Source organism: Mangifera indica, chromosome 6, assembly GCF_011075055.1.
Source record: "Mangifera indica cultivar Alphonso chromosome 6, CATAS_Mindica_2.1, whole genome shotgun sequence".
NCBI lineage: Eukaryota > Viridiplantae > Streptophyta > Magnoliopsida > Sapindales > Anacardiaceae > Mangifera > Mangifera indica.
Genome location: NC_058142.1, coordinates 6,740,954 through 6,758,159, shown reverse-complemented (window position 1 = coordinate 6,758,159; position 17,206 = coordinate 6,740,954). Strand labels below are relative to the sequence as shown.

The window sequence follows — 17,206 nt, the reverse complement described above, 5'->3', positions numbered from 1 at the left end:
AACTTGTAATTGAAAGATATTGCATGTCATCATCAATTTTGTCTCTGTCCTTTGGATCCAAAATTTGGTACAAAAAAAAAAATTTTCCAGCCTAGGAAGATTAGCTACACAGGCTTTTTGGATTAAGAAAGTTAAGGAAATTTAACTAGGCATCATAAGTACAAATGTTCTCAAATCCCATGTACTCGTTCTCTTCAATATCTTTGATCATGTCTGCTATACCCACCCCACCTGTTTGGAAAGAAATAGAAGGTGAAAAATTAAAAAAAACAAATTTCGTTGGTTCATGTTATGACTTCTAAAACAGTATTCTAGAAATTCGCTTATGAGATACTATTCAGTTTGTTTGTGCTGGTAGATTCGATGGAAACATACCTAGTGATATTGCACTGATAAAGATTGTGAAGGCCAAAATGAAGACAATAATAGAAGCTCTCCCTAATATATTGATGACCTTTCTTACTACATGTTGCCCTGTGAAGGCAGCGATGGTGCTAACCGCCACAAAGTAGAGAGCTGCACAATAATTTGATGAGAATGAATAATTTCTTTCATATTGAATGCAAATACAACTCTTAGTGCCTATTTGAGTCAATTCATGTCATAGTACCGTATGGAACTGGAAAACGTTTTAGAAGGTAATATTCAACGACTGACATTGATGCAGAAAATGTCATGGCAAAGGTTGAGGTGGCACTTGATACCTGAATGAAAGTTCTCATCAAATCAGCCTTGGCATGAATGTTTATAGTTCTAAACAGTGATGCATTCAAAACTTGAGTTTAAGTTTGTATCCACCTGAGGAGGGATTCCCAACTCCAGGAAAAGAGGACCCAAAATAAATCCTCCCCCTAGACCAAGCAATCCACCAACAACGCCAGCCAATACACCCATGCAACAATAAAGAATCAGCTGATGCACACGCCAGGTTGTGCCCGCTTCTCCATTAGATTCAATCCTTCTTCGCCCTCTGTATAGGCTAACAGCCTCGTATGAACTTACCCCGACAGCCACTGGAATCTGAATGACCATGTAGAAAATAATTCTCGTGTTTCCAAGCCAGAAGTTAAACGCTACCAGAAGTAAATATCATAGAGACTGTACCTGTAATAGATTCAGTGCCCAATATAATGCTGAACAGGTGGTTGAGTAATTCTGTTCCCAAAACAAGAAGGATTCTCATCAACTCATGAAAGAAATAAAGGACCATCATCTTAAGAACAATGAGCATGCTAACAAAAAAACCTTGGCAATCTGCAGTGTGAGGATTATACCCCAGACAGCAACAAGGAGTCCAAGTTCCTTCCAACGAACATTTTCAAGAACAGAGACCTGGGGAGATCGCAGAAGTCACTCCCCAATCTATTAACAACAGAATATGGAGACACAGGTTGTATAGCCATATCTTACCTCTTCTTTTCTAGTTTCCTTAGGAGGTACCTGAATGCTGTCAGTGGGGCCTCCAGGTAGAGGTGTGTATGCTACATCATCATTGTTGTTATCTGATTAAAGAACAAATCAGCTTAACATTGAAATGTTTAACACTTTTAATATTTGCACACTGTAGATCTCAACATCATTGAAAAAGATAAGGAAGTAATATACAAACGCACTATTTGATTCCACCAACCTAGCGGCCTCCTGAAAATGTAAGCAATTATTAGGAGGAAAATGAACTGAACTAAAATATAGTAAAGTGATCCTTAAAGAAAGAAAGTTCAAGCTACCTTTTTCATTATGGTTTCTTTTTTCCATGTCTCAAGGCCTTTGAAGAATGCCTTAGTTGAAATGCCTGCAGGTCACCCAGATTAATAAGAAAATTTCCAGAGGTGAATAAAAAGGCTCTCCAAGTAGAAAAATGAAGTGAATCAGAGCTCAAATGATTGATACCGAAGAATAGAATAATCAGCAAAACCGTGATCATCCAGTCTGCAAAAATTACATTAAAAGCAACCCCAATACTAATGCCTAGGACCAACATTGGTTGAAATAGAAGTGCCAAATCATAGTCAATAATGGGCATATCAATTGCAGGATGCCTCAGCTTTAAATTGTAGTAAACTGTTGCTGCTGCTGCGCCTGTAATCATACCTGGGCAGCAACGACCAACAAAAATGCATTAGTTTCAACACAAAAGTAACCAGCAATTACAATAGAATCATCCTTATATTCATTCCACATGAAGTGAATTGACAGAAACAATGTCACACAAAAAATGAAAACCATTCATTGGATTGGAAAAAGGCTTTAGACAAATCAACTACTCAGAAGAAATATATGAAACCAGTTCAAAAAAACACAGTAGCATTATTAGCTTAAGAATTTGAGAACTTCTAAACATCTGTATCACCCCCAAAATAACGGGGACTTCTGTTTGCTATAGACTATTCGCCTTCATGAGTTTAAAGAGGTTATGACAGGAAGAACCGGAAAAATAAGATCCGTAAAAGGGGTGGATTTTTCATACATTTTGATATTGCAGTTGAGGATTTTGCATCGAACCCGATAATAAGAGTGAGCATAGGTACAAAGATGCCACCTCCACCCACACCTCCTACACTCCCAAATGCAGCTCCGAAGAATGCAACAATTGTTCCCACCACAATTTTCCACCCAAATTTCATAGCCTGATAACATAGTTTCACACATATTGTTAATAACTCAATTCAACCACAAGAATGAGAGTATCCAAAGGATCAAATCTTAAGTTATCATCAATCTACACAGAATAAACTAACAGAAATAAGATCAAAAATTAAAATTCACTTACAGGCCAAACATGAGTATAACCCAATTTACCCTCTTGCCAGAAGAAATTCAAGACTTTCTTCATCAAATCATCATACTCAACAACCTCTTTACCCTCATTATAACTTGACACTTGTTGTTCTTTTCTTGCTTCAACCACAAAAAAAACTGAAGCAACAACTAGAAAACAGAAAAAATTCTCACTCACCAAATTCCCTTTCCAATTTGTCCATCTTGACTCCACCCCTGCCATCTAAATTCTCTCTCAAAGACACAACTTCCCCTCAGCTTTCAGCTCCGACCCACAACCCAAAACAACAAACTCAGTACTCAGCAAGACTCAAACTTTAAACCAAACACAGAACGACATGTCATTCATTCTTCCAAAATTTGTAAACGTGTTCCCTTTCCACGCTCCCACTCTCGAGTTTCTTCCTTAGTTGCACTTTCGTTTTTTTTTTTGGCTTTTTTTTTCCCTTGTCCGTGTCTAGTATTATACATAGGCCAAACGAGAATGTTCCACCCAAATTTAGTTATATTCTCAAAGTCAAACTTATGGGTTTAAAAAATCAAAAGTTTTATTTATCTGTTTAAACTTTTAATTAATATTAAGAATAAAATCATCATTGAATAAGAAATTTAATAAATTAAAGTTTTATTTTTTTACTCCTCTCAATTTAAAAACTCACAATTTTCCCTCACCCAAAGTTTAAAAAATTAATATTCCCTTTAAGAGTTTACAAATCGTCATCAAAGACGATAAATTTCATCATCTCCAACCACTTTGGCTCTTCCTTCCAATTTCACTCTCTCTGTTAATTATATCCCAATCATCGGTGAAATCTATTTTTTTCGATGAAGACGTGTTTTTGTTTCAGACGAAAACAAAATCATGTATACGCTTTAAGAATTTTAAAGCTTTAAGAAATTCCTAGAATTTATCTAACTCATGAAAATCTTGTAATATTTATCATTTTTCTTACTATATAACAATCCATCAATTTAAGAACTAAAAACAAGTATATTGATCTTAAAACTTAAATTTAACTATTTTCTTTTTAAAATTTGTGTGTGTGTGTGTGTGGAGATTTTAGATATGAGATTTCCTGGCTAATACCCCTTAAAATCTAGTTGTTTTAATTAATAACCCACAAAATCATTTAACCTAATTAATATTATGTAGTTAAGTATGGTTTGAACATTAGGATCTTGCTTGTCACACGTTAGTTTGTTTGGTTCCAAATGGTTTGTCTCAAATCTAGGGTTTTCATATTTTAAAGTTAACAACTATCCCCTTCAAAGTTTAAAATATTACACTTATCCTAAGACAAAATGTGATAAAAAATTAGTTTTATCTATTATTTAGTGGGAATAAATCTTGTGGCCTATCTATTATTTAGTTGGGATATACAGGTGTTAACTTGGGATGAAAATGGGTTAAAAAATTGCTTGCATGAAGCCTAAAAGAACTGGGTTAGGTTCAAAGAAACCAATATTTTATTTAGTCGAAGTTGGTTTGATATTATCTTTAAATCAAGAATACTTACTTAACGCTCAACATCTAATATAAAAGTAGATAATATTAGGAGATTTTTTTTCTCATACTCATTTTTTTTTTTTCATTTAAGATATCACATGAATCACGGTTTAAAACAATTTACAAAAAGAATATTATAATATCCAAACACATCTTGCAACGAAAGATTATGTGGACATAAAACGGCTAACAATCACCATCAAATGTCAAAATTTGATTGATTGTGTCCCGTTGCCAATATTCGTCTTGTCTTGTTTTGTTTTTTGTTTTGGAAATTTTGGCCATTCATAAATTTGTGTTTGAGTGCAAGAAATCCATTTTCTTGCTATGGGAATATATGGAGAATGTGATGTGAAGGAATTTTGAGACTTCTGGGTCATGCTTTCACATTTTATCGTTACTGCATTCAAATAAAAGTAGACAAGAACTGGCTTAACAGTTATCCTAATGCTGTTTTCAGAAAATAAGTGATTGTAAATTTTTATTATTATTTTTCTTTTGGTGAGTTGGGGTGACCAGGACCACATGAGGATTAATAATTCGTGCGGCTGTCGTACATACTTATGTATCATTATCCGATTATTTCAACTAGATTTTAGATGATATTCGTATTGAAAAATCATCGAAGAGGAAAAGAAGATGTCAATAATAGGTTAATAACGCGTTAGAATGAATTGTTAAGAATAACAATCACTGTGAAAAAATAATACATTTTTTGAGTTATAAGTATAATATTTTAAATTTTGAGAGAAACAACTGTTAATCTTAAAATATGAAAACTCTAAATAGTAGAGGTAAAAAAATAATTTTTAAAATTAAATTAGAAGAAAAATTATTAATTTTTAAAATTAAAGTGAAAAAAAGAATAATTTTTTTAAATAAAAATTATTAAATAATATTTTTATTCATGACACTAATAACAAAATTTAAAAAATAATAAATTTTTAAAATTTTAAAATTTAATAAATAAAATTTTAAAATAGACTAAACATTAGGTGAGGATACGTGTTATGGCCAAGACATTGATACATAGACGTGATGATAGAATAGGTTAAGTCTAATTTAGTGCAATTTGTCGTAAAACCAACGTTCGAAACGCAGGTTACAACACCCTAATTCGTGTCTACGTAGTCCTTTTTATTGGCTGGCCCGTGTGTTTTTCAGCTCAACCTGCCAAATATGATTTTTAATTTTTTTTTTTTCAAATTATAAAGTATATTCATGTTAATGTTTTTGTATTTATTGTTTAATTATTTCAACTGAAAACTATATATATTTTAATAGATAATGTTATATAACAGAAAAAATCTATTTCAAAATCTTGGATGAGGGATCCTCGTCATATCAGCAAAGGCAAACTGAGTTAAAATGAAAATCCATTTCTACTAAATTCGGCTTCATTTTAACCTTTTACAAATGTGCAAGTAGTTGGTCCATCTTAGGCGTCTTTGTAGGCCTGAGCCCGTCATTACTACGCCAAAGAATGTTCAAAATGGGCTTGTTTCATGATCTTAAAAAACCAAGTACATGATTGTCCAGGGTTGGTTCCGAGCAATTCTATGCATATCCAAAAAGTATATATTTTTATATATTATTATTTGATTAAATATTATTTTATTTTTAATTTAAATCACTTACTCACATAATGACACATATAATATGTACTTAAACTGGGCATGTATAGTTTTTATTTTTTGTTGCAAAAATAGTGAGATATCTTTCTTTCATTGCGATAGACTTTTCAAAAAAAAAAAATTAAAGTAATTTAAAAAGATCTATCAGATGCATAAGTGATAAATTTCACATTTTTCACTTTTTATTTTTGTGTTTTCTAGTGTGTAGATCGTGGTTGTGCACCCAAAAAGATTTTGGTCTAGAGACTTTCTTTTGAAGGTGAATTGAGGTGAGATATGATGTCATATAAAACATTCTTTGAAATTCATTGCTGAAAGCTTTATGAAACACTTTGTTGGAATTAACTGATTCTATTAGTTTTAATAGTTTATGAGTAGAAGGTTGAATTTTTAATACTTAACAGGTATCTGTTTAGGTTGCAACAAACCTTAGGTGGGAATAAGTCTTTTGGTCTCTTTTTTTTTTACTTAATTTTTAAAAAATTTAATGGTTTCTTTAGGAATATGTACAGTATAATCTCCACAACCATTTTAAGAAATTCACAATAGTTGGATTTACCATTTATATGAAATCTTTCGTGTGAGTTAGTCTGGTAAACTTGCTCACAATAAACCATATGTGTTGTTGTACTAGACAGTGAACAAACAACTTTCACATGTGAGATTTATTACAACCTTTTGATAGATTCATTCAAAACTATGATGATTATCGACATTATCAACGGTCTTGATTTTGATAATAACATAACTATAGATGTTTTTAGAATGAGTATTTAATGTGATCATAGAATTCTTATAATCAATACACGTCATATCATCCAGTCACAATTCTATAATTTTAAGAACTTTATCTTAAACATAATTAAACATACAAATAAGATGAAGAAATGTCATTCTTATTAATATGGAACATGATACATCAATCATTTACATAACCAAAATGAGATTTTAGAAAACCTGCTTTAACATTTCATATATCAGACGACAATTCTCTAGAGTTGATAGCTTGTCTATTCTTTGCAAGTACTCCTCTAGTTGCTGACACAATTAGTGTGAACTAAGTATAGGAACAATTAGTATGTACCAATCGGTATTAGTGAATACTAAGAATTTATTCAACGTTATTATAGTCTATCAACATTATTAATTAGTATGACTATAAATGTTTTTAAAATAATCATTTAATATAATCATAAAATCCTCACAATAACGACATATTTGATTCTCTTGTTATATTTATATTATTATCCAGATATGTTTGTCAAACATAAATAAATATACAAATAATATGAAGAAATGTCATTTCATTAATGCAAAACATGATACAATAATTGTTTATGTAAACCAAATTCTAGGGAAAAATATATTTTAAAAATCATACCACATAATGTCACTTATACTTTGAGTGATTCAACCAAAATTTTAGATCATATGTCACTTATAACATCGGTGACTCGATCAAAATTTTGTATTTATATGTCACTTGTACTTGCAATGGATTGACCAGAATTTTAACACTATATGTCACCTGCACTATCAATGACTCGGCTAGAAATAAAAAATGTGCACAACCAAACCAATAAGTTTTGTCTACTGCAAACCATTCTATTTTGAAAATGTACCTCCATCACAAACAATAGATTTTATAAATCAAGTTCAATGTCAGTGATCGTTTTTTGTTTAGAAAAAAACATTTACAAAAATATTTTATAACTTACGAAAATATTGACATAACTTTTTTGTTCAAAAGAAATAGTTACAGAAATGTTTTATAACTTACGAAAATAGTTGTAAACAAACAAAACGAAAACATTTATATAAATTTATGTTTTTAAAAGAATTTACAGAAATATTTTAAAACTTATGCAAACATAATTGTCAGTTTTCGTTACTATTTTCAAACATATAATCATAACAAAAAATTTACATATAAACAAAATGAATAGTTTCTATTTATTTCGATTCAAAACAAATATTAACACAAACTTTTACTCGTTCAAGCTATCACGCCAGGAACTACTCTGATCCTAGGCAGGACCAATAAGCTTAATTTGTTTCGAGAAACTTGTAGAAATATTCTTAATCCCATTGATAAACCTCAATCCAAAATATGTTCATAAATCCTAAAATTACCCAAAGGAAATACTTTGGACCTAACACAAATTATCACTTACGCCCCTGTTCCATGAATTTTATAATTTTTTTTTATACAAATTAAAATATTAGGAAACTTGGTTGAGTCAAAGGAGACATAAAAATTGTCTAGCTTAAAACAGATTTAAAATTTTCTCTGAAATCAGTTTCTTCTGCAAATCATGAACACTGCCAACTACTTCCAGATTTGATAAGCTTCTAGAAATTATAATAAATTTTATATATACTTTATGAAATTACAAAAATTTTCAGAAATAAACTAAACATTAATTTTTTATTGCACAAAATACAACTCAAAAATAACTTTGAAAACTCTCTAAAACTAATTTCTTTCGCAAGGCAAAAACACTGCCTAAACTTTTTAGATTTGATAGTTTAAGATTCTAGAAAATTTTATGAAATTTTAATAGTTTATAAAATCACGAAAAAAAATTCATATTCAGAAGTCCAACCACCCTTCACCCTCGAAATGTTGCAAGCCCCCGGAGGTTTCGGATTTTCAGGGTTTGGAAATTTCGTGAATGAGAGACAAGCAACAGACAATTTGATGTCGAGAGCCAAGGATGAACCGAGGGATGACATCTTCTTTGAGTCATTGCTATACTGAACTAGTGGTTACTTGGAATCAGAAGAATAAAAAGCTCAGGTTCACTTGTTGATTAATTTATATTCAGATTGCTTGTTGTATATTTTGATTTCATTCGGAAATGTATATTCACAAAACTGTAGGAGACATCATTTTTATTAACAATAAAAACTATACATACCTATTTTGAATACATAAATAGATACACACTTGATGTATATTATCAAATGAGTAGAAGATTTTGAATTAAAGATAAAGTAACACTCAATTACATAATGATATATCATGTATGTACTCATTTATCCTCAAAAGAAGGTATGCATAGCATTGCTCATTTATTAATTTCAAACATAATACAACAATTGTTTACTTAACCAAAATGATTGACTTTTAGCACTTACTCTGAGATATCATATATTAGATGTCAGTTCACGAGTGGTGATAGGTTGTTTGTTCTTTGCAAGAATTCCTCTTGTTGCCCACACAATTAGTGAGTGCTAAGAATATGAACAAAGACTGTCAAACCCCATATACTCCTTGTGCTGAATCCTTTTAATCATTTTCACCAAGCCTACTCCACCTGAGTAAAACAAAAGCAAAAACCTTTGTGTAATCATATTCTTATTAGGTACAGTCTAATAATAAACCTGAAATTAGAGTTGATATATGACTGGCCACTACATACCTAGTGATAATGCGCTCACAAAGATAGTGATGGATAGAGTGAAGATGATTAAAGATGCTCTGCCTATTACATCTATCACCTTTTTCATGACATGTTGACCTACTAACGCAGCAATGATCGTCACGCAGAAGAAGTAGAGAGCTGTGTAATCATCCAACAATAATAAGTAATACTATGTTAAACTAACAGGGAAAGTAAATCTATGATTTGGTAATAAGCTATACCGTAAGGGACGGGAAAACGTTTTAGCAAGTAATACTCTACAACAGACATTGATGCAGAAAATACCATGGCGAAGGTGCTTGTTGCACTTGACACCTATGTGAAAGTCCTCAACAATTCAGTCCAAACATGAATATGAAAGATCAAAAATTATTTCCAGATAAATTGAGTTAGAGGAGAGCGTTGATTATTTATACCTGTGGAGGGATTCCAAGCTCTAGAAATAGAGGGCCTAATATGAATCCTCCACCAAGACCAAGCAGTCCACCAACTATACCAGCCATTATACCACAAGCACAATAAAAAACCAATTTATATGCTCGCCAGTTCATGCTCACGTTTCCCTTCGATGCAATCCTTCGCCGCCCTTTGTACAAGCTAACCGCCTCGTAAATGCTAACTCCACCGGCTACTGGCAGTTGTAAGATGTTTAAGATCCAGTACAACATAGAACAGGTGGTTGCGTAGTTCTGTGGCCAGAACATTCATTATTTACATCAGTTCAACCCATTTGAATATATAGAAGTAATATGATATGGACATTAATAGGGAAATAAATATATTTATTATAGAAAAATACCTTAGCAATTTGCAGTGCGAGGATTATAACCCAAACACCAACAAGAAGTCCAAGTTCCTTCCAGTAAATGTTATCGAGAACAGAAAACTGATAACATTCAAATCAAGTCAGTATCCTAAAAATTTTTTGAATGAAAAAATGTTGCACTTGCAAGCCTCCTTACCTTAGATCTTTTAGTTTCCTTGGTTTCTTTTGGAGTTGTGTTGCTTACTGACTCGGACTCGCATTTGGATTCTTCAACTTGATTTTCAATATCTGATGGAGAACAAAATTAGCCTGAAGGATAATTTTCAAGACACACGTTAGATCAAACAAAAACATAATTTGACTCACCCTTTAACTCTAAGCTTTTAGAAGCCTCCTGGAGAAAAAAAAAATTAAGAGAGGTAAGGTTAAAAAGAAAGATGGATGAATCAGAACATGAATAAATTTCTTATAAATTGACATTATAAATAATTTGTTCAAAGACAATGACAGAAACAATAGTTTTTCTAGCTACCTTTTTCGATTTGGTTTCCTTTTTCCAGGTTTCAATTCCTTTCAAGAATGACCTAGTAGACATAACTGCAGGTCAATCATGTCGAATTAGGATGTTTACGCGAACTGAAAACTAATATAAAATTGCAATTCAAACAAAAGATACCTACGAACAAAATAATTAGCAAAATTGTGATCATCCAATCGGCAAAAATCACATTGAAAGCTACTCCAAAACTGATTCCAAGCACCAACATTGGTTGAAATAAAAGTGCAAGGTCATAATCAATGACAGGTTGATCAAGTGTTGGATGTCTTTGCCTTAGATTGTAGAAAACCGTAGCTCCTGCTGCACCTGTGATCATACCTGACCAAACAAAAACAATTCAGACTGTAAGACAATTCTGATAATTCGATTTAAACCCCTTTAACCCCTCCAAATTGAATTGATCATTAAAGGGTTGGCTTGTTTTACATTTTGAGAGTGCTGTCGATGATTTTGCATCGAATCCAATGATCAAGGCAAGCATAGGAACAAATATGCCGCCTCCACCAACACCTCCTACACTCCCACAAGCTGCTCCGAGGAATGCAATTATGCTGCCCATCACAATTCTCCACCCAAATTCCATGTGCTATGAACCAATTTTTCCAATTAATACAAACTATTTCATCGAGTAAAATACAGAACATATACATCGTATTATCACTTTCAACAAAGGATACTACAGGCTTAAGAAAGATGGAAAATGGACTTACGGGCCAAACATGTTTGTAACCTGACCGAGTTTTCGGAGAAGGTGGTTTCGGGTCTTGATTTTCCTCAGCTTCTTCATCTTCATCATGTCTTCGAGTTTCTTGTTTCAAACTCGCTTCTGCTGAAGCAATAACAGAAGCTAAAACAAGTAAACCAACCAAAAGTACGGCCGTTAATCTCAGATTCCCATAACATTTTGATCCAAAATTCCCAGACATACTCTCCTGTCTCTCAAATAATCCAACTTTTTTTAAAATATAAACACAAAACTTGAAAAATCAAAACTCAAACTTCTAAAGAAACCAACATTTTTGTTATGTTGCAAGTGCACAAAGAAGCCAATCTTTGAGTTAAGATTGGGACCACCTAACCCTTCAACAAAACAAGTTTCAGTCCGAAAAGAAAGCTGACAATAGTCATGCTATAAGCAAAATAAGTTTCTGTATGAAAAAGATAGCTGGCAATTTCATCCTATGCTCTAGAGCATCTTATAAGCTAGAGGAGATGACCCTACAAGAAAATTGTACTTTAAACAAATCAACAACAAAATCTCCTGTTCTATGGGTGTTTGTGTGTGCATTAAGCTTCCAAGATTTTTTTCTCTTTTTTTCAACTTTTCCACCTCATAATTATTTTGTTAATATCTATTAGGCTTTAACGGTTAAACCAAAAACAGTAACTGTTAGTAGAAACCAAAATGCTCACATGAAGTAAAATTCAATAAGTCTTATAGCATACTTAAGAGTTATAAACTTAGAAAAAAAAAAATGCTTTAGTCAATCAATAACATAGACTTGAAATCATGACTAAAAACTGTGCATAAAAATGGATATTTGTGTATAAAAGCAGTAAGTTGAACTGATATAATTTAATATATCTTCCTCCAATTAGGTGAAATCTTCTATTCATTATCTACCTTTTATTCAATAAATTCTCTTCGTCAAAAAAGTGGTTGTGTATATATGAAGTTTTGGAAGAATCTTTCCATCTTTTTCTTCTACTTTTCACACATTTTCTTTCCCAATAGGTTGATTTTTATAAACAGTGATAACATGAGGTAAAGTCCCTTAAATAATTGCAGCAAGTGTCTCCAATACATCTCCATCTCCATCTCCCCCACAGTGACCCGCATTATGAGCCCTGGATTTTACTAACCAGAAAAGCTTCAATGGGTTGATATTTCAATTCTGAAGGAGAGTATAGAGTAAGAAATTTAAAAGGTTCATCTTTCAAAGCAATGAGTGATTAAGACTCGTGTAATGTCTTTTGTTTTCATGTTTATACACATTTATCAAGTGGGATTCATTTCACTTTCATATCTTTGACCTTTTCTGTCTCACAAAATCTTCCATTTCAAGCTTTACAAAAAGAGATGCGGCATGCATTTGAATAGTTATGGGAAATTAATTACAATGACCCATTGAGGGGAGGAAAATTAGAATTTAACCACCACTCCAGGGGTTAAATACAAAAATCGTAATAACCGAAACCATATATAAATACAAAAATGTCCTCAACCCCTCTATAAAAATCGTAACGTTTTCGATCAATATAACATCACAACTAACCTCTATAACTTCTAAAAAATCTCAGTTTCACTCTCTCACAGGCATTCCGACTTTAAAATCTGAAATTAAGGAAGAAACATCATTACATCCAGGCATTCCAATCTACACAGAATAAACTAACAGAAATAAGATCAAAAATTAAAATTCACTTACAGGCCAAACATGAGTATAACCCAATTTACTCTCTTGCCAGAAGAAATTCAAGACTTTCTTCATCAAATCATCATACTCAACAACCTCTTTACCCTCATTATAACTTGACACTTGTTGTTCTTTTCTTGCTTCAACCACAACAAAAACTGAAGCAACAACTAGAAAACAGAAAAAAATCTCACTCACCAATTTCCCTTTCCAATTTGTCCATCTTGACTCCACCCCTGCCATCTAAATTCTCTCTCAAAGACACAACTTCCCCTCAGCTTTCAGCTCCGACCCACAACTCAAAACAACAAACTCAATACTCAGCAAGACTCAAACTTTAAACCAAACACAGAATGACATGTGCCAAAATCTGAGAGAGCAGAGTTGGTTCAATGTGGCGGACCAGAGAAGCTCAAGAAGAGTAAAAAGAATTCTGTTTTTTATTACTTGTATATCTGATCTTTACATGCAATGGCTTTATATACTGTAAATTACAATCTATTTTCGGTAACATAATATTGTACAATCTGCTCATCAATATAAACATGATTCCAGGGATGTGATTGCTAGTTATCTGGGATATGATATGGATTCTGATTTGCTTGATCTTCTGGATGTGATTTGCATGATTTCCAGGGATGTGGATGTGATTCTGACTTTCAATACTCCCTCTCAAGCTGGTGGTTTGTAGATGTCATAAACTCCAAGCTTGTGTAAGAGATAAAAATGTTGTTTTGATCCCAGAGGTTTGGTGAATATGTCAGCCAACTGTTCTGTGGTTCGAATGTGATAAGGTTTTATTAAGCCTTCCTGTATTTTGTCTCTTACAAAGTGACAATCGATCTCTATATGCTTAGTTCTTTCATGGAAGACTGGATTGGTAGAGATATCCTTTGCTGCCTTATTGTCACAATAGAGTTCAACTGGTTCTGAGATTATCACGCCCAGATCTTCTAATAGACCACGAATCCATATTATTTCACAAGTAGTTTTTCCCATTGCCCGATATTCTGCTTCAGCTGAAGAAAGAGAGACGGTAGGTTGCTTCTTTGTTTTCCATGAGATAAGAGAATCCCCAAGTTTTACACAGAAACCTGTCAGTGATTTCCTTGTCATGGGACATATACCCTAGTCTGAGTCGTAGTAAGCCGTTACTTTCAGGTTTTTATCGCGAGGGAATAATAACCCTAGACGTGGACATCCTTTTAAGTATTTAATCACTTTTAAGGCTGCATCCATGTGAGACTGTTTTGGTGCATGCATGAATTGACTGAGGATCTGAACTGCATAACTAATGTCTGGTCTGGTCATTGTGAGATAGATTAGTCGTCCCACTAGTCGTTGATATTCGAGATGATCCTGTAGTGGCGAGTTTTCTGCTGTTTCACTGTTACGATCGTACTCTTGACTAGTGAGTTTGACATTTTGTTCTACTGGGATTATACTTGGTTTGCAAGCAGATAATCCAGTGTCTGCTATTAACTCCAAGGCATATTTCCTTTGGCTGAGGACGATTCCATCTGCAGATCGAGCAATTTCAATCCCCAAAAAATATTTTGGCGATCCCAAATCTTTAATCCTGAATGACTTATGAAGGTGACTTTTTAGCTCTTCTATGGCGATCGTATCATTCCCAATTATGAGGATATCATCTACATAAACTACTAGGCATATGAATGATTTTCCTTGTCTTTTTGTGAACAAGACATAATCATGTCTTGACTGTTTGAAACCCAACGTGATCAATGTTTCAGTAATTTTGGTGTTCCATTGTCGAGACGCTTGTTTCAGGCCATATAGAGATTTTCGTAGTCGACATACCAGATTATCCTCCCCCTGTCTGTGAATTCCTGGTGGAACTTCCATATAGATTTCTTCATCTAAGTCCCCATGAAGAAAAACATTGTGAACGTCCATCTGATGAATAGACCAATCATGAGAGGCTGCGATGGCAAGGAGTGTGCAAACTGTAACATGTTTGATGACAGGCGAAAAAGTCTCTTGGTAATCAAGTCCTTCCTGTTGGGTGAACCCTTTTGCAACCAATCGAGCTTTATACCATTCAATGGAGCCATCAGCTCGGTGCTTGATCTTGAAGACCCATTTGCAACCGATGGGTTTTCTATGAGATGGTCATGGTACTAAGTCCCAAGTTTTATTGAGATATAGAGCTTCTAACTCTTCTGTCATTGCCTGACGCCACTGAGGTAATTGAACTGCTTTTGAATATGAGTTAGGTTCTCGATGTGCAGAGATGTGACTGATGCAGACTCTGTGCTCTGGAGATAACCTGTCATAATTAATATATTGAGAGATAGCATAAGGTTCAGATGAAACAGTACAAACATAGTCAGTGCTCCAAATAGGAGGTTTTGTGGTTCGTGATGATCGTCTCAAGGGAACTTGTGCAGGATCATCAGAGGTAACTGGAACGTCCATGGATGGTGAAGTTGGATCTTGAGTAGGTGAAGATGGGACAACACCTCGTTTAGATCCTGTTGATAGACCGCTAGTGTTGCGAGTAGAGATGGCAATTTGGACCCTATTTTAGGGGCTCCGACCCTTCCAGACCCTAACGGGGAGGGGATTCTCCGATAAAAACGGGGAAAAGGGCGGGGATGGGGATAAAAAAAATCCCCGAAATTGGGGACGGGTCGGGGAAGGGGATACATATGTCCCCGCCCTTCCCCGCCCCTCCCCGCCCCTCCCCCGCCCCGCCCCGCCCCGCCCCTCCCCTCCCCTCCCCTCCCCTTCCCTCCCCGCCCCGCCCCCCCCCGCCCAGCCCCGCCCAGCCCCGCCCCCGCCCAGCCCCGCCCCTCCCCGGCCCGCCCCACCCCCTAAATCTAATATATTAATATAATTTTTTTTGAACTATTAAATTTTATAAAACTTTTACATTATAATTTATATAAATTGACGTCACATCAATATTGAATTTTGATATTGATTAGTTGGTGTTAAGTTGAAAAATATTGAATTTTGATGGTAAATTTTAAGAGATACATCGTTGTATGTGGTTGGAATGGAGGAAGCCTGCTTTAGATCCAAACCTTTTTTTAATTACTTAATTAATTTGTAAATCCAAAATATTAACAAACCCTTTTAGAATTACTCAAATGCTATCAGAAGTGAAATATTTTGGAATAAAGAAGCTGCAGGGATTAACATAACAACATCATATACATGCCCATTTCATTAAATTCCATGGAATCAAGGGTAAATGATCTTCTTCTAAAATCTACTAGACATATGTAAAGAGAAAAAGATTATTAAGAGAAAGATTAATTAGAGCATACACAATACATTAAAATATGATTCAATTTGAATAAAAAATAGTTTAACTTGGTTTATTTTAAATTTTACTCGATTTCGTAGTTGTAATTTGATTCAATTTGAATTTATAATTTAAATTTATAACTCAAGTTTGTGTTTTATTAACAAAATGATATTATTTTATCTAAATAATATTTAAAATTATTAATTTGAATAATAAATTTAAATTAAATTAAGATACAAATTCAAACCATTAATTCAATCATAAATTCTAATAATTAGTTTAAAATATGAATTTAAACTAAATAAATTAAATTCTTTTAACTCAAATTTAATATAATTTAAAAAATAAATTAAACCCTTTCATTTAAATTTATTTTTATATTACTAATAATTTTTATTACAAAATTGCCACCCACTTTTAACCCTAAATCCTCTTTTCCTTTCATTTTTCCTCCACAGCCGCACCCTTCCTCTTCCAGCCAAAGCTTTCATTTTTCACTCCACAGCTGCACTGCACACTCCCTCTCCCAGCCAAAGCTTCTTTGTCTTGTAGTTGGAGGTAAGTTTCTTCCCTCTATTTTGTCTCTATTTTGTCAAGGTTTGAGACATATGGTTATAATGAAGCAATTGTAAGTATACGGAATGGAATAAGGGGCTGTAATTTGGTATGCACTTTACAAATTTGAAGGTGACTGAAAGAAAATGATATTTGGGTCTGGAAAATTTGAAAGGCTGGAATTTTAGTGTTTAATTTGATAGGCAAAATGAATTTAGTCAAGTCATTGAGGCTAATCACATTGTGCCCTGTTTGAATATCAACCACATGTTAACTTGTTAACTA

The 17,206-nt window shown here is 33.4% G+C and overlaps 2 protein-coding genes across 4 annotated transcripts; both read right to left on the bottom strand.

Moving 5' to 3' along the window:
* Positions 1-3: 3 nt before the first annotated feature.
* Positions 4-13,427, bottom strand: LOC123218768 (sulfite exporter TauE/SafE family protein 3-like). Of its 2 annotated transcripts, XM_044640387.1 has the most exons (13): positions 13,403-13,427; positions 2,771-3,057; positions 2,468-2,627; positions 1,891-2,091; positions 1,728-1,792; positions 1,614-1,641; positions 1,411-1,502; positions 1,246-1,332; positions 1,105-1,155; positions 799-1,020; positions 611-704; positions 376-516; positions 4-231 (listed from the first exon to the last, which is right to left on the bottom strand). In XM_044640387.1, the coding sequence occupies exons 2-13, from the start codon at positions 2,999-3,001 to the stop codon at positions 146-148; spliced, it is 1,458 nt and encodes a 485-aa protein (XP_044496322.1). In that variant the 5' UTR covers positions 3,002-3,057; positions 13,403-13,427; the 3' UTR covers positions 4-145. The 2 variants fall into 2 exon arrangements, with proteins under 2 accessions (XP_044496322.1, XP_044496320.1); XM_044640385.1 differs by lacking the exon at positions 13,403-13,427 and having other exon boundaries at positions 2,771-3,221.
* LOC123218769 (sulfite exporter TauE/SafE family protein 3-like) lies at positions 8,958-13,445 on the bottom strand. 2 transcript variants are annotated; one of them, XM_044640389.1, is made up of 12 exons: positions 13,102-13,445; positions 11,383-11,519; positions 11,099-11,258; positions 10,790-10,990; positions 10,646-10,710; positions 10,480-10,507; positions 10,310-10,401; positions 10,147-10,233; positions 9,764-10,036; positions 9,569-9,662; positions 9,345-9,485; positions 8,958-9,239 (listed from the first exon to the last, which is right to left on the bottom strand). In XM_044640389.1, exons 3-12 carry the CDS (start codon positions 11,253-11,255, stop codon positions 9,157-9,159), a joined length of 1,221 nt encoding a protein of 406 aa, XP_044496324.1. In that variant the 5' UTR covers positions 11,256-11,258; positions 11,383-11,519; positions 13,102-13,445; the 3' UTR covers positions 8,958-9,156. The 2 variants fall into 2 exon arrangements, with proteins under 2 accessions (XP_044496324.1, XP_044496323.1); XM_044640388.1 differs by lacking the exon at positions 13,102-13,445 and having other exon boundaries at positions 11,383-12,003.
* Between the last annotated feature and the right edge of the window lie 3,761 nt (positions 13,446-17,206).